This window comes from Anabrus simplex, chromosome 1 (assembly GCF_040414725.1).
Source record: "Anabrus simplex isolate iqAnaSimp1 chromosome 1, ASM4041472v1, whole genome shotgun sequence".
Taxonomy (NCBI): domain Eukaryota; kingdom Metazoa; phylum Arthropoda; class Insecta; order Orthoptera; family Tettigoniidae; genus Anabrus; species Anabrus simplex.
The window spans coordinates 668,825,134-668,849,835 of record NC_090265.1 but is presented as its reverse complement, the minus strand read 5'-3'; the positions used below and the strand labels follow the sequence as shown (position 1 = coordinate 668,849,835).

The 24,702-nt window shown below is 36.3% G+C and overlaps 1 protein-coding gene across 2 annotated transcripts in view; it reads right to left on the bottom strand.

Moving 5' to 3' along the window:
* The window catches only part of lola (longitudinals lacking), a 581,907-nt gene that overhangs the window by 9,795 nt on the left and 547,410 nt on the right, over positions 1-24,702 (bottom strand). The window contains exon 5 of one of the 2 annotated variants that reach the window (XM_067135845.2): positions 747-1,306. The exons of the other annotated variant lie outside the window; for it this stretch is intronic. Within the exon in view, the coding sequence (XP_066991946.2) occupies positions 762-1,306 (545 nt within the window). The 3' untranslated portion in view covers positions 747-761. Of the gene's footprint in view, positions 1-746; positions 1,307-24,702 lie in introns of those variants that run through there. 2 annotated transcript variants of the gene reach the window in all.

Here is a 24,702-nt window from a genome sequence, read left to right as displayed (position 1 = left end):
TATTGATCACATAATAGCCTAGTCTAAGTTACGTTCCTAGGCAACATTTTGAAAAAAAATTAAGACATTACTGGTATATGTTTTATTTTATTTGAAATCTATCTGCCATTGGAGATAGTCCCATTAACTCGGTATACTCTCAAAAATTGTTTACAAAGAATCATGAACAATAAATTCATGTATATAATATGATGGGTTATTATTTGGCACATTTGTTTCAGTACTGATGTAACTATTCATCTAATAAAGATTCAGATTGTCTCCATTTTTTCAAAAACAATTCAAAGAATCATACCGAGACCCTATTAGAAGTTCTATTACTTCTAGATATTTCAGATGATATTTTTCCTTGAAATACTGAACACACACACACACATATATACATAAAACTCCATGCCTCACTCACTGACATAGTCCTTGTTTTACTTGCTATGCTTTATACACATCTGTACCCACTTAATTTTAAGAGGATACTTTTACATTTAGTTCACTGTGGTGCTTCAGCAGCTTGTTTGCTTTTCTTACCACACTAGCCAGGTATTATTGTAGATTTTTTTTTTTTTAAAGATTACAAAAGTGAATAATGAGTTTAAAGAGTCAGTATGCTACAGGAAACTTTTACTACTGCTCTCCACATTGTCTGAAGTGTAATGAAGTCAAAATGAACTAAAAGTTTAAAAACCTTAATCATTTCTTTTTAAAACTTTCAAGCAGATACCAGCAACTACGGGATGATGATGATATTACCAACATAATTCAACTTAAACTTTAGCATTTTCATGCACAGTTATAACATGATGATTCAATAACAACTTCTGATTAGTACTAAATGGACATAGTTCACAGTGGAGTGATTGGTCCTTCCCGGAACAATGACGAAGATGATATAACAAGGAATCATGCCGTTTATACTTACGATCACAATTTAAACAAGCAAAGGGTAAATCATCTCTCCCAGGATTAATGTGTTTCATATAAACATGTCGAGTAAGGTGAGTTTTGAGTTTTGCGCGGTAGGGACAGTGATCGCACTGAAACACTGCCTCTTTGCTACAATAGTATCTCACGTGAGATTTTAAAGAAAATTCGCTAATGTATTTACGACCACACTTCAAACACGCAAACTTCCTCTCTTGATTTAAGGTTAGCTCTGATATTATGAGAGGTGTTTTAGCAGATCCTTGCAGTCTTTTCATCCCTGGAACCTGTGTTCTTCCATCGTTTACAGAAGTCATTATCTCCACTCCACAAGACTCAAATGAATCATGTGACTGATACTGTAAATCTTCATAAGATAACCAGTTAGCTGAAACCACAAAGAGAAAAAATTATTTTAGAAGATCGAATCTCTCACTCAAACATAAGAAGCTACAGATTCAAGAGCAGAAGCTATTTCCTTAAGATTTCATAGACCTGGTTTGCAATCAGTAGACCTCAGATTTTAGGCAAAAACCTATTTTGTTACCCAAGAGATAACTTAAAATGAAGTTGTATTTACATGTTCCATGTATTTATAAGGTTAAAAATGGTGTTCCTACAGTGCCTAAACATGCCTAAATCGAAATTAGAACCTATATTTGAATATATTCTTATAATTCAAATTTTTATCCCTAAATTGATTTAAAATGGTTTTAATTTATTCTGAGAAACTAAAATATTTGCTGACTTGTTTTAAGTAGCTTGAACAGTATATTCTTGAAATACTTTTGAAACAATATCTTAAAATTGGGAAGCTGTACACCATACTCTCCAGAAGTCCTTAAGGACCTTCCGCGGTACATGCCCGAAGTCTGTGTCACGAGTGTCCACCGACCTGCTGTGTCAGTTTCCAAATTGTCTTTCATAAAAAGGTTTCAGGAGTTTCCCCACTTCACATCGGTTAGTAATTATATTTCTCCCTCAAGAGTTATCAATTTAGCAATATAAAAATGGTATTTTAATTGATGAATACGTCTATGGGAGCCTCCGTGGCTCAGACGGTAGCGCGTCGGCCTCTCACTGCTGGATACCGTGGTTCAAATCCCGGTCACTCTATGTGAGATTTGTGCTGGACAAAGCGGAGGCGGGACAGGTTTTTCTCCAGGTACACCAGTTTTTCCGTGTCATCTTTCATTCCAGCAACACTCTCCATTCTCATTTCATAGCATCTATCACTCATTAATACAAATCACTTTGGGAGTGGCGACCTCATCGTAGTAACAGCCTGTATCTGATTCATTCATTACATCCCTGACCCGGTCAAGGACTGGAAAACAGGTTGTAGGTTTTCATTCAAATACGTCTATCAAAATACAGATAACTAAAGCTGCCAAAAGTATATTTTAGAACCTATCTTTTCACATCTGGGAGCCTAACTTAGGCACCTGAAATAAAAATGTTAGCACCTAAAAATCCAAGGTCTAGTAATCAGTACATAGCAGACTCAAAATATCTTATTTTAAGTGCTTGAAATAGGCTGTTACAACTACAAAATGGGACCTTAAAACATAATCTATCTAAGAGTCAAAATTGAAAACATGATGACAAAATTTTTTTAGTCAGATAGATTGAGAGAAAGAATCAACAGAAGAAATAGAGTAATAATTTCACTATAAATGTCTTGCAATAACTGATGGTCACTGATGTACTGCATATTAACCATTCTGACAAGCATTTTTTTTATTCTTTGCTTTTACAGCTAATAAATCTTAAACTGATATTATTTTATTATGAAATCTAAATCTACTAGATTTCTTAACACTCTTTAACTGATTCTTATAAATAAGAATATGGGACATATTTCAAAAAATACGTCTATCAAAATACAGATAACTGAAGCTGCCGAAAGTATATTTTAGAACCTATCTTTTCACATCTGAGAGCCTAACTTAGGCACCTGAAATAAAAATGTTAGCACCTAAAAATCCAAGGTCAACTGTTTTGAAAGTTGATGAATATATCTTGTGCCTTCAGCTATCAGAAATGTTAGAAAAGAGTGTTTGAGGCAGAACCTTACTGCTTTCCACTCCACACACTCAAGTTTCATATTTTAAAAATCAGATATTAATACAAAATGTTTATGCTTTCAAATTCAACATCCACTTTATTAGGGCAATGTTGGAGCAAATTTAAAATACTATAAAAATTGGATTAATATAAAGCTGCTCTATCCTGACTTAAAATTTTCAAATATTTAAACATCAATAGGAAGCTCGGACCCAATCATGCAAGCAAACATTTTCCGGTTGAGCATTATCAATGAGCAAATAATGGCTCTTCTAACCAGGAAATGAAAATCTTAAGCATAATTATACTAAGACTTGCCTACACATTGAGAGGACTTAACTCTTTCAGGAAGATGGAAGATGGCAAACTTCACAAAATTTGATGCATACATTTTATTTTCAGTTGATAAAAACGATTTTCCGTTTTTTAGTTCTATAAGTACACTCTTTCATGAAAAACAATATTCAACTAATGACTGTTTCTGCATATAAATGGGAGTGTTTGAGGGGTGTTGGAAGAAAGATTGCATGGTACGGAGTACTTATTATTTGGTTCCAAACAACCTATAATATTAAATTAATATAATATTAAATGACAGAAAAATTGAAAAAGAGAAGTAAAATTTCATAAAATTCCCCTAGAAAAATTATGGAAATAAGAAATGTGAAACAATATTCTAACAACACTGTCACTAAAGACACCAAAACATTTTGAAGGAGGGTAGATCATAGTAGGTGATTTCTTAATAAGGAATCCATGGCCAGGAAAAATGTGCAATAAACAAAATTAACAAGCTAAAATCGAGACTATTGACCCTGTAACATACGGAATGTACCACCTATACAAAGTCATCCACAGTTAATGAATCACATCTACTTCACTGTCAAAAAGGATGCATCATCTATCAAGCAAGAAACTCCTTTCAACAATACTTTGTTGAATCAAAATACAATGCTTCTGGCTATAGATTCCTTACTTTAGAGTGATGTCTTACCACTGGACCTCTACCATCTGTTTAGGTAGGTCCCCAGAAATGTTTTGCCACACCACAATTTGAAGATTCACAATGTATACTGTACAGTCTGCAAATATAAAATTACACATACGAACCAGGGGAAATAATAATAATAATAATAATAATAATAATAATAATAATAATAATAATAATAATAATAATAATAATAATAATAATGATGATGATGATGATGATAATACGTATCTGAGTATATAAAATACTGATGGGCTGAGCCAGGGTCAAACTCACCAAATTGAGCTCAGAAGGCCAGCACTCTACTGTCTGAGCTACTCAACCTTGCTCATTGTATGTACATAAATGAGATGTTATCAATAAATATTTAGCATCTCTAAGCCAGACAATGTGAATTCATATTATTCTTGAAAAGCAAGCAAACATCTAATGATCTACAGAACGCAAATTGTTTTCTCTCCAAAGTGTGAGGAATGATGATGTTCATGATAGTTATCATGATGGTGGTGATCTAAAACCCATGGGATCTCACACTGAAGCATTCGTGTCAGCCGACTGGGTCAGGATCTGATCCCATGTCACTGGGCACAGGAGACCAGGACAATAACGCTACATATCTGGTCAGAGAAATTAATACTTACTGTCTCATGTTCAAATGAAAAGTGTATAAAAATGTACCTTGCCATGTTACTGCAAACCAGCAGTAAGTAAGCAGTGAGTAAATTTGCTATGTAATTTGGGTTGTGTAGCTTTGAGTTTGCACACAGGAGGTAGTGGGTTCAAACCTCATTGTTGGCAGTCCTAAAATTAGTTTTCGATGGTTTCTCATTTTCACACCAACAAAATGGTGTAGCTGAAAACCAATATACATATATCAGTATGACACTAAACCATTAACAAAAAGAAAAATCAAAGTAGTTCAATGCTTATGATAATAATTTAAAGAGGGAAAGATTACAAAGAATGTAATTGTGATAGCCCTGGATAAGCAGAATTTTGTTATAATAATTTCAGAATTACAGCTGTTGATGCTAAAGCATTCTAATTTGGTTTTATATTAAATGGTTACAAGCAGAGAAACTGATTACATAGAAGAAAGAGCATACGCTCAAACAACGGGCCCAAATCAAGAAATGTTTAATACTCACACAATATACCAATGGGTCTCCAATTCATGACCCTCCCAGAACCTATCTTGTTATTAATTCTTCATCACAATTATTTAGTAGTACATGCCTGCATCTACAGATATATATTACAAAGTTATGTGCATCAAATATATATACACAATTAGGTATTTACAGGAAAAAGAATACTCAATTTTATAATTACAATATACATCATAACAATGCTTCTAATAAGAAATAAACTCAATGAGAAATTGACTTCTACAATTTTTTAAAATTAGTATAATATATTCTCTCCATGGATATAGATGTAAAAGAAATGGGATTGGTGAGGAGAGAACCTATTCATATACCTGCCCTTTAACTGACTAGAATTGATTGTTCCTTTCCAAAATATCGGATTTTGGACTTTAAAACTCAGCATAAATTCTGCCCACCTGGTGGCTATGATTGTTAAAGCATCAAGTCTATGTAACCTGACATTGTGGTTAGTTGGTTCGAGTCTCATTGGTGGAAAAAATTTCACCACCGAATGTTGGCTGTCTGGGTAGGAGAGGTAGTGGCATAGAATTTCTGATCACTCGATTGCATGCCAAAAATCTGGATTCAGTTCCAAACCTCTCCACAGTGATCATAAGGTGTGAGGGCATATGACACTGCTGATGGTGATTCATCTCAACTTGAGCAGACTCCTAGGTGTAATTTGACAGGAGTGTTGACATTGCGTTTCACCCTCTCCCTATCTCAATATCATCACCATCACCTTCATCATCAACACCATGACTAAATGGTTAGCGTGCTGGCGTTTGGTCACAGGGGTCCCGCGTTCGATTCCTGGCAGGGTCATGAATTTTAACCATCATTGGTTAATTTCGCTGGCAAGGGGGCTGGGTGTATGTGTCGTCTTCTCATCATTTCATCCTCATCACGGTGCGCAGGTCGCCTATGGGAGTCAAATCAAAAGACCTGCACCTGGCGAGCCAAACATGTCCTCCGACACTCCCAGCACTAAAAGCCATACACCATTTCATTTCATCAACAACATCATCATCATCATCTTCTCATATGCAGTTGCACAGGTCATGCCTGAGTGTCAAACAGAAAGACCTGCACCAGGCAAACCAAAGATGTCCTCAGGCACTCCCGGCAGTAAAGGCCATAAAATAAATAAATAAATAAATAAATAAATAAATAAATAAATAAATAAATAAATAAACTACGAATTCTAGTCATTATTAGGAAACACCTCAGCATAAAATTTCTGTTTACATGGAGCAGTTTTGTTTTGTTCATAAAATGCAGAATTTGTTATGTTTCTTGAGAATTCATTATAAATGCAATAATCTGGAACATCATCAGTACTTGAAACAATAGCACACACTCTGTGATTCCCTGTTAACTGTGTAAGCATATGTACATTAATATATTAATACCAAGCAAACAGTGAAAGTAGTGAATTTACAAAACAGACATCAATGTGCTACGTACTTGAAGATGTACAAATTTGTCTTAAGTACTCACTGTTTCCCTCCACGTTGCCAACTACAGCACAATGCATATACTGTATTTTGGCTTTAATGACATAAAATATAAAAGACATAAATGAATTTATTCAATTATGTTTTTAGTTTGAATAGCACAGTTTCAAATGGAGAAAGTGGGCTGAAGGCTGTTCTATAGCCTGGAACATCAGTCTCACATATGGCAGAGAGAGTTCTAGTCTTCCAACATAACAACTTTAAAAATTACAATAATGAGAAAGCACCTCATTTGATTTTTAAAAACAGTTTAATAATGAACCAAATATCTCATAAAATCCTCATTGTTTTATTATCATTCTTAATTTTAGAGTTCACTACTTGATTGGAACTTGACAATATGCAAACAATTAATCATCATACAACGTGAATACAATGTACTTAAATTAGAATGAAATAATAAATATTATTTAAAATTACCATCTTATACTCTAAATGGAGAATCCATGTTAGACATAAAACTTTGCAATGTTTCCACCTGCACTCTTATTGTGGGCATATAGTTCAGTTCTTATAAGTTTCAACTTGACATTTGAGTACAAGTATGAAGAATGAGTTCTCCACCTAATCAATACTTTATTTTACATAGTGTCAATATTATTTACATAAAAACAGTACCGGTTTTGACCCGTAAATAGGTCATCTTCAGCTGCTAGAGAACCTATTTAATAGCGACTGTACAGAATAAATACTACTAAAATTAAAATTAAACAAGAATGCCATTAAATAAACATGATACCACTATTCTAAAATTACTTAATTTTAGGATATATACATATGGTACAGTTTTGGGGTTAAGGGGGTTGTTTTCAAATACTACATTAACTGAGGCTGGAATCGGATACAGTTCTTAGAGTTAATTAAGAATCACTGATATTCAGATGTCAAGTTTGAGTGCTGCCTTTTAGCGGAGGCTAAGTGAATTAATAAAGAGACCGGGCGAGTTGGCCGTGCGCGTAGAGGCGCGCGGCTGTGAAGCTTGCATCCGGGAGATAGTAGGTTCGAATCCCACTATCGGCAGCCCTGAAAATGGTTTTCCGTGGTTTCCCATTTTCACACCAGGCAAATGCTGGGGCTGTACCTTAATTAAGGCCACGGCCGCTTCCTTCCAACTCCTAGGCCTTTCCTATCCCATCGTCGCCATAAGACCTATCTGTGTCGGTGCGACGTAAAGCCCATAGCAAAAAAAAAAAAAAAATTAATAAAGAGCCAATCATAGGCAGCCGATCGCTCCGATAGAGCGCGTTAGACTCAAGTTCCGGTTACCAGTGTTGTCGATCTGTTGTTTACTATAACCACATGCTATCAACTGTGTGTTGTATTGCACTCAGTTCTTTTCGCGGTCTTTGTCAGTTCACTCGTCATTGTTGACAAAGCAACAACAATGATGGCTAAAAATAATGAGTTGACTGAGTGGTTGAAGGAGCACTACATTTCGGTTCGCGATGACATGAGGAAGGGAGGATCTCATGATCTTCTGAAACAAAATAAGCCGTAGTAGTCAGTTTGTGTGGTGGATGAAATAGCCAGGAGACATGGGCACAACGTAGTTCGCCTTCCACCATACCATTGCCATTTTAACACAATAGAACTGATCTGGGCCCAATTGAAGGAGTATAACTGCGAATAGCCGACTCTTCACAGCTTCAGAAGTATAAAGACTTCTTTGGGAAGCTGTAGGCCACATAAGTGCGGAAGATGGAACGTGGTTGTGAGAGTATCACAGGCGATTATGTTGAAGACGTTATTACCTCGTTACGGTCAAGTCCCTTTGTAGGATTTCTTCCTTCCTTAGGAGAAACTGAATCTATCAGCAATGCGAGCTCTTCTAGATGGAGAGTAGAAATTTTGTTTCATTTTCTTGCTTTTTATCTGTTTGAGCATTGATATAGCCTTATCCTAAATATGTCATTGTTATTCTTAATCATATGTGAGTTATGCATGTTGCTACAAAGAATAATTGATTCTGGACTTATTTTCGAGTATATGCATTTCCATTCGTGTTGTATGTCGAGAATCAGCTGTTTGTACTCATAACAATTTGGCACCAATATCTGACTTCTGCTTAACTGTCAAGTCGAAACTCATAGAAACGGAATTATAGATATGACTGTACTCTGAATTCTAGAGAGCATACGAAACTTGTTTCAGATATTCCAAAAAGGGGTAAACTAGTGGATGAAATAGCCAGGAGACATGGGCATAACGTACTTCGCCTTCCACCATACCATTGCCATTTTAACACAATAGAACTGATTTGGGCCCAATTCAAGGAGCCCAACATGCATGAGCAGAACTTTTTTAATGAAAGAGTAAATTATTTTAGGTGCCAGTAGAGGCAGCAAATGAGAAAGTATACTATTTTATTAATATCAGGTGATGGTATTTATCTAACACCACAGTGTTCCTTACCCAGAGCCTCCAAGTTTGATTTTAATTTTTGACTACGGTTCGGAAAGGGGATCACTCAGTCTTATGCGAGACCAAAAGAGAAGCTGTCTGATAAGAGAAGCAGCAATAGGCTGATGATGTCGTTGTCTTGGCAGATCAGGACCTAATGGGCTGCTCTGCCACAGGGGTATGGTATACCTGTTGTTTTGTTTCATAAATTTTAAATGCTGGTACTGGTAGCAAAGTGGTTGGTTATGTATCCACAAACTCAAGAGTACACCTCAGCTAACTCACTGCTGTATGAAGATAGTGTCATGATAAAGCTACAGGTGCTGATTGTACCAATACACTGGCCATCTAGTTACACCTATGTGACATTGTTATTCTTAATCATATGTGAGTTATGCATCTTGCTACAAAGAATAATTGATTCTGGACTTATTTTCGAGTATATGCATTTCCATTCGTGTTGTGATAAGCACAATGCAATGATGCAGTAGGTATATAAGCTATATATGCCCTTCTGGGCTTTCATAATCAAAAATTTTCCCAATCAAGAACCTTTAATTTATTGGTTACAACTGAGAACATCAAATATACAAAATTCAATTCAATTAAATCATAAAAATAATCATTGCTTTTCCCCAACAAGGTAATGGGCTCGTCAGTTGCAATACTGTGCCTCTCCCAAGATACTGGCTGGCTAGAACACCAGTTATTTCCATTTCACTTTCATTTACTTTTTTTAGCCTGACATTCAGTGAAAACATAACTATTCAAAATACATATTCCTGCTAGTTTCACATTTGTAACATGTTAAGTTTCTGACATAATACTCTAGATATACTGGTACTATTTTTTATTTAGAACTTGCTTTACGTCGCACCAACACAGATAGGTCTTATGGCGACGATGAGATAGGGAAGGGCTAGGACTGGGAAGGAAGTGGCTGTGGCCTTGATTAACGTACAGCCCCAGCATTTGCCTGTGAAAACGGGAAACCACAGAAAACTATCTTCAGGGCTGCCTACAGTGGGATTCGAACCCACTATCTTTCAGATGAAAGCTAACCATATGGCCAAATTGCCCAATGAGATGGATGTAGAAGAGCAGGAATTAATGAGGAGATGGCAGTATATGAACTTGGAGAGATTGTCCTTGTCCTTTTATGTTTTTATGTTCGTTCTTGTATTCTTTGTATTGCTCCCTCTTCCTACACTGACCTGTCATTGCGTTCATCCTATTATGTGTTTCTTTCCATGAACCTATCTTTGTTTGTCTTGATTTGATTTTTCTTATATTGAAGATAATATGTGAAGTAAATCAATTCAACTACTTGCTGAAAGTTTAACAAACAACAAATTTCAACACTGCTTTCTCCAAACTACAACAGACACTCATCATGTCTAGTTTGTTCTTATACACGAGAATATCTCTAAAAAATATAATTTTGTTCTTATTTCATAGAGATCATACATTTCACATTAAAAACTCACATGACAACACATTTATTTGTCTTCTAAATGTCAAATACACTTACTTTTACAGCATTTGGCCAAATTTCTATCACCTATCATCATCTTATTCAAAGGCATTTCACACCACCCAAAGATTCAATTTCCTTATTTACCTGTGGACAAGGTTTCCATTAGCAGCTAATAGTGCCCATACTAACAAGATATTCTGTGATATTTTCAAATGAAATCAACAATATTGTTCTCTTGCGCTTTTGAAGTGGGATAAGTTATTTGTCGACTGCTATCTTCTCATTGTTCAGATACCTTAAAGATGGCTTCCAGTGGTGTCACAAAGGTGGCAGCCTGCCAATGTCTTAGAGAGGTGCGGTATCCTAACTAATGAGTCCAATGCTCCACAGCAGCAAAACAGTAATAACTTATACGATTGAGCAACCTGAATACTTCAAATTTATTTTGTGTTAAACTTCTAATGGGTGTTAATGAATGTAGGTTTTCATGGTTCATTGTATAAAAATAAATAAATACATAAATATGATTAACTGGATTAAAGCTACTTACTTATTACCAAAACAAGGTCGAGCTTCTGCCAAATTACATTGGCCTTCATCAGGGCATGTGAAGGTCTGCTTCTGACAGCAATTATAGAAATTATTTTAAGAGTGACCATACTATCCACAGCCCCTCCACTAACTGGAGAAACTGTCGACAGAGGGCGGTGAATCAGTAACTTCACTCCCAACAACCACAGCACAGCATAATGATACCCGAGTCCAGTTAGTGGAGGGGCCATGGATAGTATGGCCGTGACTTCCACGTTCTTAAAAGATATTCTGTGTGATCATTGTCAGAAGCAGACCTTCCAATGCTCTGATGAAAGCCAATGTAATTTGGTGGAAAGCTCAGCTTTGTTTCAGTAATAAATAAGTGGCTTTAATCCACTTAATTATGTTTATTTATTTTAATGGGTGTGTTGAAATGACAAAATAAATGACTTATTGCCTTGAATACTTATTTCCAAATGCATTTGGATACAATATTTTATAAATCAGCAAGTACATAACAATTTGCATGTTGGCTCAAGTTTACAATTCCACTACAGTTCAGCCTAAAAAAATCCAGCAATTGATAAGGTGACATTTTAGTATCCAATTCTCCATTTAACAAATATCACTTTCATTGTAAAATGCTACAAAATGCTAAATGGTAATGACAATAGTGCTAGAAAATGCTAAATTATTCTTTAAATGCTTAAGTCTTAGTTTTAAAATGCTAAAATCTACCATCTCTAGTACCACAAACAGAGCTCAGAAAATGAAGAAAGATTTTTAACCATAAACAGCGAATGAAGAATGAACTCAAATACAAATGTTCACTCCATTTAAATTAAAAGTGAACCCTTTCAGGATAATCATATGTGTAACCATTCTAGAAAAATGCACATTGAATCACCATGCTAAAATATGATCGTCCTTAATGTTTACTACAGCAAAGGAATTGGCTTTTGATTTAGGTACAGTAATCAGTGTTTATTCACTGCTCATGTTGCACGTTATATATCTGCTTTGATCATTCCATAGCCGCTGACAATGACCACTTAATGAAATGTAACTCATACCTCCTGTTTGGAGGTTTCATATTACTTGAAGGTAAATTTTCCACCATTCTGTTGTGGACAAAGTTTCCCATTAACATCTAATATTGAGCATGTGAACTCGAAGTTGTGTGACCCCTTCAAAGATATCAAGAACATTGTGTTTCTTCAACCTGGAAGTAGAAAAAATTCTTCACAAGTAAACATCTGCCAATGGCTGTAGCCATGTTGAAACACCGGATCCCGTGAGATCTCCGAAGTTAAGCAACATTGGGCGTGGTCAAGATTTGGATGGTTTGCCACATGCTGTTGGTGGGGGGTAAGGGAATGGAGGAGCGGAAAGGAATTGGCCACCCTACCGTACATAAACTCCGGCTCAGGTACACCTCTGCGGAGGTTCGGATCTGCATTCGGGCAGAATACACCCTTACCTTACCTTAGTGAACATATAACAAGAGTCATATGTACCTACATTTTGTACCTTATATTTTGTAAAAATTCTCTTCTGCAGAGAGAAACTTTCTTCCATCGTGTCAAGAGAAGACAATTAAAACCATATTTCTACATGGATTTTTTTTCTCCTCACTTTGATTAGTAATCTCACAGTAAAGTTTTATCAGGTAGAGTCATATATTTCACATGATATTTGTCAGTGTAATATAACCTAGAAGGCAGAGTCAAAATCATGCCAATGCTTTCATAGGTCTGGCATTTACAATGTCTAAAAGAACAAATTAAGCTGTCTAGCCTTCACAGTACTCAAGCAAACATACGAGTCTAATTCTTCAGCAGTTCTCTTAGATATGACGCCTCCTGTGCCAACGATGTATGTGAACTGTTAAGTTACTTTTCTGTTTTGTCCGAAATGGGCAATAGTCACAGAGAAATGATGGTTCCTTTCCACATTCTTGTCGCTGGTGAAATACTAAATTTTTCTTTGATTTATACTTTCTACCACAATCTGTGCACAAAAAAGGACGATCATCATTTCCTGAATGCCTCATCGTTACATGTTTATTCATAGTCCTTTTTCGCTTAGCTGTATATGAACAAAATAGACATTTTGAAAATGGTTCGTTGTTACATGTATATTTTAGGTGGGCATAAAAAAGTCCTTTTTGATTGTAATTCTGACCACACTTTACACATGAAAATGTAACACCTGTTTCTGTTTCCTTCTCAGAAGAAAGCCTATGATATCCATGATTTAGATCTATGACTGGATCACTCTGTGGGAGTGAAACTAAATTAGAATAGTGCTCAAGTTCATTATCTATAATTATTCCTTCTGTAATTTCAATTTTCACATTACTTATTACTTGGGAATCATGCATTGCACTAGACATACCAATATCCTGAGGTGGATCTTGATGTTTCTCATAAGGACCCCAATTGGCTGAAATTAAAATAAAAGTAGATTTTACAACCAGAAAAAAGGCATTGTTGTCACAAAGTGCAGTGTTTTCCTAGTTGAATAAAAATAAAACAATCAGTCTTACTCAATTATAGAGTTCAATTGCAAACAGATGGAACTGTTATAGGCTTTCTCCAGAACGCAAGTGTTCAAAAATATGAAGTCTGGAAAATTATGATAAAGCATCTTGTAGCAAACAATTTTTCATAGACCTCAAATCACACTCATGTTTCAAGAAAACTGGAGAATCTTATAAATTAGAAAAATGAGTTTGTGATATTATTGTGACCATAGTTATAAAAATTAATATTCTGTAACCACACTCAGAAACCATTTGTATGGACTGTATGCCAATCATTAATTGCTTTTATTAGAGAGAGTAATACACTTCAACCACACCCTGTTGAATATGGAGACATACTGTTTCCATTGGACAAAAGGGGTGATAGTTCCTATCTTTAAGAAAGGGAGTAGAAGGAAAAGTGAAAATTACAGAGGCATTACCCTCCTATCACACGGCCTTAAAATTATGGAGAAGATCATTGAAGCCAGAGTAAGGGATATACTAGAGCCTATCTTAGAAGAGGAACAACATGGTTTTAGGACTGGAAGAAGCACAACAGATCTGATATTTGCTTTGAGGATGTTAGCAGAGAAACACTGGGAAAGAGGAAAAGACCTAATTATTGTGATTATGGACCTTGAAAAGGCGTATGATAATGTTCCTAGATCAACTATTTGGAAAAGTCTTAGAAAACTTGGTGTACCGGAGTACCTTATTAGGAAGATCCAAATGCTATATAGTAATTGTAAAAGCTGTGTCAGAATTGGAGATGGTCACTCTGAATGGTTCAATACAACCAAAGGAGTACAACAGGGAAGTGCCTTGTCATCACTTCTATTCATAGCAGTTATGGATACCATTTTAAAGGAACTAAAAGGAAAAGGTAATAAAGATCTTCAGGCTCTGGTGTTTGCAGACGATGTGGCAATATGGGATGAAACAGAGGAGGGAGTGCAAAATAATCTGAATGCATGGTGTAAGAAGTTTGATGATTATGGAATGAAATTGAACCCATCAAAAACAGTAGCATAAAAAATCAGCAGACATTATACAGAATGCAACATAAAAATACAGGACCACCAAGTTGAAGTAGTACACCAATTCAGTTATTTAGGAAGCGTAATCGCTAGTAATAACAGAGCTGAGATAGAAATAACAAACAGAGTAACCAAAGGCTCTAACTTTTACAGCATCGTTAGACACCTACTATGGGATCAGAAAGTCCCACAAAGAACAAAAATGACCCTGTACAAGTCATATTTCATTCCTATCCTTACATATTCTCTGGAAACCTGCACACTAACATCAAAGGATTATAGTAGGATTCAAGCCTGTGAAATGAAATTTCTTAGAACTGCCCTCCAAAAGACCCGACTTGATCATGTGAAAAATGATGAGATCCGATCTAACCTAGGTCTAAATGAATCGATGGAGGAAAGACTTAGGTCATCTAGACTTAAATGGTTTGGGCATGTTAAACGAATGAATAGCACAAGGTTACCATGCGCTTATTTGGAAAAGAGAATAACAGGTAGAAGACCAGCTGGAAGACCAAGAAGAAGATGGATGGACCAACTGAGGGAAGATTTGGAGAGAAGAGGATGGAATTGGGAATATGTCTTGGACAACGAAATGTTTTTGAATAGGCAACTTTGGAAGACGCTCGTTTTCAAACACCCTACCCGGCTCGCTGGAAGGGCAAACCGATGATGATGACTGTTTCCATCTGTCCAAATAACTGGAAGGGAGATGAAGATTGCTCCCCAGTTTGGTGAAGGTGCTGTACCTTATAACGCCAATTCCAAGTACCATTATTTAAAGTTTAAAACTTCAAAATTGTTCTGTATTGAACTGAGGATCACAATATTAAAAAGAAAGTATAGAGGTTCCACCTTTTCAATACACTGTTATTAAGTTATACCAATATGTATGTATTGTGAATCCCAAGTACCTCGGTGTAACTCTCAGCCGCACCTTGTCCTATAGGAAACCCCTGGAAAAAAAAAGGCAAGGGAATGAAAACCAGAGTTGAGTTAATAAAAAATCAGGCTAGTGATCGAGGGATGCGGGTATGAGCATCCTAAAAGGTACGACAATGGCTCCTGTTTACTTCACCGTTGAGTACTGTGATCTTATTTGAATGAATGGTATCCATATTAGAAAGGCTGAAAAGCATCCAAATTCTGGCAATGAGAACCACCATGGGGATTCTGAAGTCCACTCCCATTCCCTGGCTCACAGTCCTTTCTAATTAATAACTGTCTGTCAAATATCAGGCAGCAACCAGCATTTGTGCCCCGATGGCAAAGGGTCCATCGATCTGCCACGCCTTCTAGCCACAAAAGAGTCCATCAATCCGCCAAGCCTTCCAGCTACGTTACTTAAATCTAGCGGGGAAGTGCATGAAATATCAGGTAGGCTGGGGCCAAATTCCTATAGCGACACTGAATTGAAGTGAAAGTGGCATGACGACCGCCCGAGGAATGGTGAGCTGCTAAATGACCCCGCACAGAAAATGCTTGGATGTGACCTCCTGTAAAAGACATGGTATCAGCTTAAAGGTTTTAGGATCAGTCATGGTCTGAGCCACACCACACTAGAGTGCTGTGGGCTATGGAACGACTCCATGAGTGCCTGTAGGGCCAAGCAGACCATTAGACACATTGTGGAGGACTGCCAGAAAGAAGACTGCCAGGAGGCCTACACATTCAGGATGCATTCGTGACAATTCTGTCCACTGGTTGAACACCATCGACATGACCCTTTAGTGCAGTTATTTTGCATAGTTTGTTCCTTGGTGTTTTGTTGCTGCTTGATGTATGAGATAACTAAATAATTAGCACCAGTGGCACAAATTCTAACCTAATTTTTAAAACATATCTATTAATGAGCACTTATTCTGTTCACTTCTTTATTGCTATTTGCTTCACGTCTCACCGACACCGACAGGTCTTACAAAAATTATGGGATAGGAAAGGGCTAGGACTGGAGAGGAAGCAACTGCAGCCTTCATCACGGTACATTTGCTTGGTGTCAAAATAGGAAACGATGGAAAACTATATTCAGAGCTGCCAACAGTAAAGATTGAACCCACTATCTCTGAATGCAATATCCACCCAAACTCAGTAGTCGCTCAGTTATGTCCCTTTGTCAGATTATTAGTTAAATTAGATAAAACAACAATGCAACTTACCTGGTTATTTTGGCTTATTTCAAATTCTAGTCCATTATTTCATTTCGTATCATCTTTTACCATTATGGACCAAAGACCTAAAATGTTAGGCACCTTTAAAGAACAACTGTCATCATCATCATCATCATCATCATCATCATCATCATCATCATCATATATTTCTGCTCAGCCTCCAACCTGGAAGACATGTTTTATAATGCCACTACTCTCAATTCACTACCTTCTGTATGTTCAGATAACAAAGATACAAAACATGGAATATACAAACTACATAAACTCTTCTACATGCTAGGTTTATTTAACTGACTCTCATCGCATTTCTGTCTCTTCTTCTTCATCTTCTTCCAACAAGGTTCAAAAAACAATGTAAGTATTTTGTACATTCCATGTAACATACATACATCATCATTATAGACCATTATGCCTTTCAGCATTCAGTCTGCAAGCCTCTGTGAATGTACTAAATGTTGCCACAATCCTCTATTTGCAACTAGTGCTGTGGCCTCATTTAGTTCTATACCTCTTATCTTTAAATCGTTAGAAACTGAGTCTAACCATCGTTGTCTTGGTCTCCCTCTACTTCTCTTACCCTCCATTACACAGTCCATTATTCTCCAAGGTAACCTATCCTCTTCAATTCGCCTTACATGACCCAACCACCAAAGCCGGTTTATGCGTACAGCTTCACCCATCAAGATGATTCCTAATTTAGCCTTTATCTCCTCATTCTGAGTACCCTCCTGCCATTGTTCACACCTGTTTGTATTAGCAATCATTCTCGCTACTTTCATGTCTGTTACTTCTAACTTATGAATAAGATATCCTGAGTCCACCCAGCTTTCGCTCCCGTAAAGCAAAGTTGGTCTGAAAACGGACCGATGTAAAGATAGTTTCATCCGGGAGTTGACTTTCTTCTTACAGAAAACTGTTGATCGCAACTGTGAGCTCACTGCATTAGCTTTACTGCACCCTGATTCAACCTCACCATCCTAGGAAAACACACATCCTAAATACTTGAAACTATCTACCTGTTCCTGCTTTGTATCACCAATCTGACATTCAATTCTGTTGAATTACTTACCTATTGACACCAATTTAGTCTTTGAAAGGCTAATTTTCATACCAAACTCATTGCACCTATTTTCAAGTTGCAAGATATGAGACTGAAGGCTTCCGGCACAATCTGTCATTAAGACCAAGTTGCTTACTACATTTCCACCTAACTGAATCCCTCTCTGCCACTTTATACCTTTCAGCAGATGATCCATGTAAACTACGAACAACAAAGGTGAAAGATTACATCCTTGTCTAGCCCCTGTAAGTACTCTGAACCAAGAATTCATTCTACCATCAATTCTCACTTCAGCCCAATAGTCAACATAAATGTCTTTAATTGAGTTTAATAATCTACCCTTGATCCCATGGTCCCCCAGTATGGTAAACATTGTTTCCCTCGGTACCCTGTCATATGGTTTCTCTAGTTCTACGAAACACAACTCTCTATTCCTCTCGTAGCATTTTTCAATTACCTGGCGCATACTGAAAATCTAATCCTGACAGCCCCTCTGTGGTCTGAAACCACACTGGTTTTCATCCAACTTCCTCTCAACCACCGGTCACACTCTCCTTTCCAAGATGCCAGTGAATACTTTGCCTGGTTTACTAATCAATGATATACCTCGAAAACTGTTGCAATCCTTCCTGTTCCCTTGCTTATAGATAGGTGCAATTACTGCTTTTGTCCAATATGAAGGCAACTTACCAACACTCCATGCTAATCTTATTGTTCTATGAAGCTATTTCATTCCTGCCTTCCCAATATGCTACACCATTTCAGGTCTAAACATCAATATAAAAATAACCGTAATGTTTTCAGTCTTTTCAACACAAAATAAATATATATGAAATACCAGAACATATTCTTTTTCCAACTTCTTGGAGTAGGCAATAGGTGAGGATTTGGCACAGTTCTACAGCCAGATACCCTTCACCATGCCAACCCCGTATGGAGGAATGATTTCACCACTGCGTGTTTCTGTGGTGGGATGTATTTTGAGACAAACACAAACACTCAATCCCAAGCTAGAGGAATTAACCATGCACAGTGGAATTCCTCAGCCCAGCCGGGAATCAAGCCTGTGGTCCACTGAACCAAAGGCCAGTACAGCCAAGGAGCTAGACTCATACAGATGGAATATCTCAACATCAAATCCAGTACTTTCATATCCATCATTCCTTCTCAATCCCTTATGAGGCTGTTTCTTCTTATTGGCAGGTAGAACAGCCTCAGTCTTAAGGTGGAAAATGTGGGGAACAGAGACTTGTCATTGTGTTCATCTTTGTGTATGATTCTATTTTCATTCCCAGCTTTCTATTCTCATTCTAAGCTTATATTGGTACAACTGTTTCCTCCCTTTCCATTACAAAATACAACACTAATACATATTTGAAAGAAGTAAAGAAAAACTATATAATGTTCGACAGACTGAACAACTTAAAGGTAATTTTAATTATTTAAACTCTGAAAAGGTATCTCAACAAACAAATCAGTAATTCTAAAAATTCAAAATAAGAGTGTACAAATCTAAATCAATTATCCTGGTGCAAAACATTTAATACATGGCCATGAAAACCATTGAAATATGGCTGGACAGCAGACAATATTCAAGAACATAAACAGACATGCAATATTTCTGGTCCTAACAAAAATACTAGTCTATGTTTAGATTCTAGGACACTATATGAAAATATAAATACACTTTGGAAAGATCTGGGAGAATTCTTTAATATAATGAAAGAAGATGAATATCACACCATGGAGAGAACTGTTTCTTCTTGTAGTTTCACTGCAGGACCAAATTTGTCTAACTCTCAAATTGACCCTAAATGTAACAGGAAACATTTATGGATAAACCCAGATAAAAGGGCTTCATTTAAACTAATTTCAAAAAGTATTCAGTGTTATCACAGAATTTGTTCACTTTTAGACAATTTATTGCCAAGCACTGTGTTTACAGTTTACTTGATATATTCAATCAGACACATTGGAATTGTGTTTTACCACAAAGCAAGAATGTAAATCAGAAATAAAATAATGGAAAATATACCTATTTCCCATTTACATTAAACACATACCTCATATTCTGAGTTTTAATTTTCAATCGTTTATATCATCTTTACACATGCTCACATGCCTTCAAAATATGAATAAGACAGTTGGTGTACTAGTATGACTATGATAGATTGGTATTATATAAAAATAAAATAGGAAATAGAAATAACAACACATTTTTAAAAATCAGTATTCATCAGTCTAGGTTTCAACTCGGTCATTTATACCGGTACTTGATAAATGGCCAGTACGTAAGTACAACATTAGGACAAGTACCCCCTGCAGAAGGCTCAGATAATGCTTGCAAGACACATTCGTCACCGACATGAAGATCGTTCAGCTTGAACTAAACATTGCATATGATTGCACAGAATGGTACTCGTCAATCCAAAGATTGGACCGTGCACCCGCAGAAAACTGCTAAGTCAAAGAAGAAGTGACCAATGCATTACGTATCAAATATCCAGAATGAAACAATAGATTTCAACTGTAGAGAATTCCACAATCTTCACAAAACTATATTTTATCAGGAAAAATGCCACCAAAGAAATGGAAAATCTTCTCTACACATAAGCATGCCAATGAACCAGGTGAAACTATATATTGATCTTCTGTTTGGGATACAAATTCACAATGTTGACACACTGGCACATCCCCAGCGCTGGTGACAGAGTAAGGCTTTCTTTGACTTATACCTCCTAAAACATCCAGTACATCTAAATGGGCGTTCATCACTACTAGCCTTTACATGTTTGTAATAAATATATTCATTTAGTGTTGATTTCCTTTTAGCTTTATAGGAACATAAGGTACACTGAAATGAAGGCTCTTTGTCACATTCGTATTTCTTGTGAAAATGAAGAGAACTTTTATAATTATATCTTCGACCACAATGCATACATATAAAAGGTTCAACCTTCAAGTTCCTGTCAGAAGTAAGACAGACTGAGATTCTTTCTTGAGCTGAATCGGTATCATGAGTCTTATGACATACATCATCCAAGATTTGTACATCTGGACATTCAACCTTAACATTACAACTTAGTCAGTTCATCAGATGTTAGCAGACCTCCTGGTACGCTCTGATATTCCTTGCAGCAATGTCCAAGAACTGAAATTAAAGCTATAAGTTATGTTAGTAACATAAAAGAAAGTAGGCTGTCAATAATGGGTAACAAAAATATGAAAAGATAAACAGAAGAAAAATATTGTAACCAGTAAGATATAATAGAAATAGAATAGTGATATATTATTTGTTCCCTAATGAGGGGACCTGATTATACAAATTCCAGTTGAAGTATAAAAATGGTCTTGAAATCTATATGAATGGCTATTTGAAATTTCCAATTCAAAATGTTTATTACAATTCCATTGTTTATGGCATTGAAATGAGAATAAACAAAGCAGACAAACATATTTTTGAATGATCAAACTTATCAAAATCAAGTTTGGATTACCTTCCTGAAATTGAGCTTATGGACTCCAAAGGATCAACAGCAATTTTCAATTACTGAGCTTTCTGCAAATATGATAAATTCACCAACAGAATAATTTAAAAAACTCATCCAGTAGCATCCAGAGTTCTTGGTCCCTTTACAAAACTAAATGTATACCTTTTACATCTAACGACTTTAAAGGATGTGCCGGAAAGCTCTAAATAGTCCGCAATTTATGAATAAACAACTTGATGTGCACAACACAGTTCACAACTATTTTCAAAGATTCATTTTACAAAAGACATCCTATTTCATACAAGAAACATGAATTTTCCTCACATGACAGGTTTTGAAATTTATACAATCCTTCGTGTAAATTCAGAGAAATTCTGTTTAGCCGTTTCCAAGCAATATTACAAACAGACAGACAAAAATTGAACTGAACCTACTTTTGACTTTTGTATACCTATTCCGAGATAAAAAGCCAAAGTACAAGGCAAAATATTTCAAGAGTACAGTCAAAATAGTAATTTTATTTATTGGTATGTATCGACTTGGATTTTTTCTGATTAAGTATAAGACACGCCAGAGAAATTGTAAATTCTGCAACAGATGAATTCAGAGGTTGAAAACAAGAGAATAACTTGCATTTAAACAGCTCATCTGCTTATGGACCAGGTACTTCAATTACTTATTTACAGTCAGTTGAAAGTTGGTGCAAGTATTTTCACAAAAATAAATTACTATGAAAAATATTTCACTATGCATATTTCCTCAATAGACTACTAATTAAAATGACACAAAACATATACTGTACTCAAAAACAGAATAACCATTCTAAATCTATTAAACTGTGATGAAGAACATAGGCCTAAGTGTAATTTGCTGCCAGACTGAGTATATCTGATGGAAGAGTTCCGACCTTCTGAGATCAAGTTCACAGGTTCAATTCCAACTCAGTCCGATAGTATTTGAAGGTCTTTGATGGTTATTAGAAGGTCGGTTAAGTGTTATCCAATGTTAAATTATGCATCTCTAGAGAAAGGTAAAGAGGTTTGGATGTCAGAACCTCTCTAGGTGGAGAGGTGATCTTTCAGTGGAGGATATAACACTGAAATCCATAAAGCTGTGATTCTTATCCATGTTAGAAGTGACTGCAAAAAATATCTTTCTCCATGTTATGGAAAGCTGAACTACAATCTAGTAGTAGGAATAAATTACCTTTGGGAGTTTATTTTGCATATAACACACACAAAATTACAATATACGAAGGCGAATCAAATGTAAACGGGAATTTGAATGTACTGCTGCTGTTAGTAATAATTCTGCAGCCTGGCTTTGCCAGGATGTTGGTGGGGGTGTCTGGAGAAAGGGTCTGCGCGCTTGAATGACAGTGGAGAGCTGGTCTTCTTCAGTACGCCATGAGTGAGCAAGAAGTGCACACGTCTGTTGCAGACTCATGTGTATGAGTGGGCTAAAAAATTTATGGCAGGAAGAGAAGCTGTGGAAAATTTAACCTTGTGAAAGGACACTGCGGACAAGCATCACTGCAGACAACATTGTTGCCATTTGTGAAATTATTGGTGGAGATCGGCGAATAAAAATTTTGCGAATTATTTTAGCCATAGGAATAATTTACAGAAGTGTTCAAGCCATCATTCGAGATGAGCTCCATTTCAGAAAATTGTCTGCCTGGTGGGTTCCTCGTCTCCTCAACCAGGAACAAAAACTTTACGCCAGGAAGTTTGTCAAAGACTCCTGTGGTGCTACGAAGAGGAAGGAGAGGATTTCTTGCATTGTATTGTGACTTGTGATGAAACTTAAGTGCATCACATTACATCCCAGAGTCAAAGCAAGCAAGCATGGAGTGGCGTCGAAGAGACAAAGCAGGCTTGGTCAAGGCCAAAACACGCCCATCTACTGAAAAGATGCTTGCAACCGTTTGCTGGGACTCCGCAGGCATTTTTCTGGTGGATTTTCTTCAGCCAATTACCGTCACCTTTTGGATGAAGCAAAAGCTGCATGTCAAAATAGTAATTTTATTTATTGGTATGTATCGACTTGGATTTTTTCTGATTAAGTATACGACACGCCAGAGAAATTGTAAATTCTGCAACAGATGAATTCAGAGGTTGAAAACAAGAGAATAACTTGAATTTAAACAGCTCATCTGCTTATGGACCAGGTACTTCAATTACTTATTTACAGTCAGTTGAAAGTTGGTGCAAGTATCGAAAATATTCCCAAACACTCTATACGCTGACAACTTTCTCAACAAGGCTTCGTGTTGTAAAGAGTCGAAAGCTTTGGAGAAATCAGTATATATCACATTAACCTGTTTACCTTTGTCCAATGCATCTGAAATTGAAGATAAATAAACTGCCAGATTGGTAGCAGTTGACCTGCCTTTCACGAATCCATGCTGTGATGGGTCTATGTACTGACTAAAAGAGTCATACAGGCGATTATATATGACTTTCTCCACCACCTTCGATAAAATGATGGCAAGATTACTCAAAATGAACGAGCGAAGGCAGATTTATGACTCTGATGATTAATGGACTTTGCAGTGGAAGATGAGGGTTAGATTCTACATCTACCAGAGTCAATAGCTGAACTGAAAATAAGAGAACTCAACTTAATTTACACAAACATTCAGGCTAAATTGTCAGTTTAACTGAAAATTGTTCAAAAAAATTATTTTTCATAGCTCAAAATACATGTAAATGAAAACTATGAATAATGAAAATTACAGAAGTATTTCATTTCTAAACCTACATTTTCAGAGGGAGATTATCAACACCGAAGGATGAAAACCTTGCATGTCCGTTATTACTAATTTCACAGAAGTGAAAAGAAAAAAAATTTTCTTTAGATTTCAAAGTCTCTCTTAACAGGTTTGTTAAGGATTATGCTGCATGTTTTTAAGATGATGTGCATGTATTGACAACCTAAAAACTGTTCACCTAATATGCCTGTTACTGGACAGCAGTTTTCATATTTTTGCTGTTAAGAGTTACACAGTTTTCATTATATTTCAATACATTTTCAGGGACTCCGGTGTAGTCTACTTTATATCACATCAAAGGTGGAAATATTTTAATTTTCACTTTGAAATATTACTTACTTTAGGTAACTTCTACAGGAAATTAGTCAATTTGATCTCTCATTAGTTGTTTTATTTTATTAACTACATTATTTCAGACAACTAGCTCTAAAATGTTTAATCATTATCAATGGCCAACAAGTATTTTGAGGGGCTGCCTGGCCGAGGCAGTAAAGGTGTGCTCGGTTCGCCCGGAAGGACGTGGGTTCGAATCCCCATCAGGAAGTCGTAAAATTTAAGAAACGAGATTTCCACTTCTGGAGGTGCATATGGCCCTGA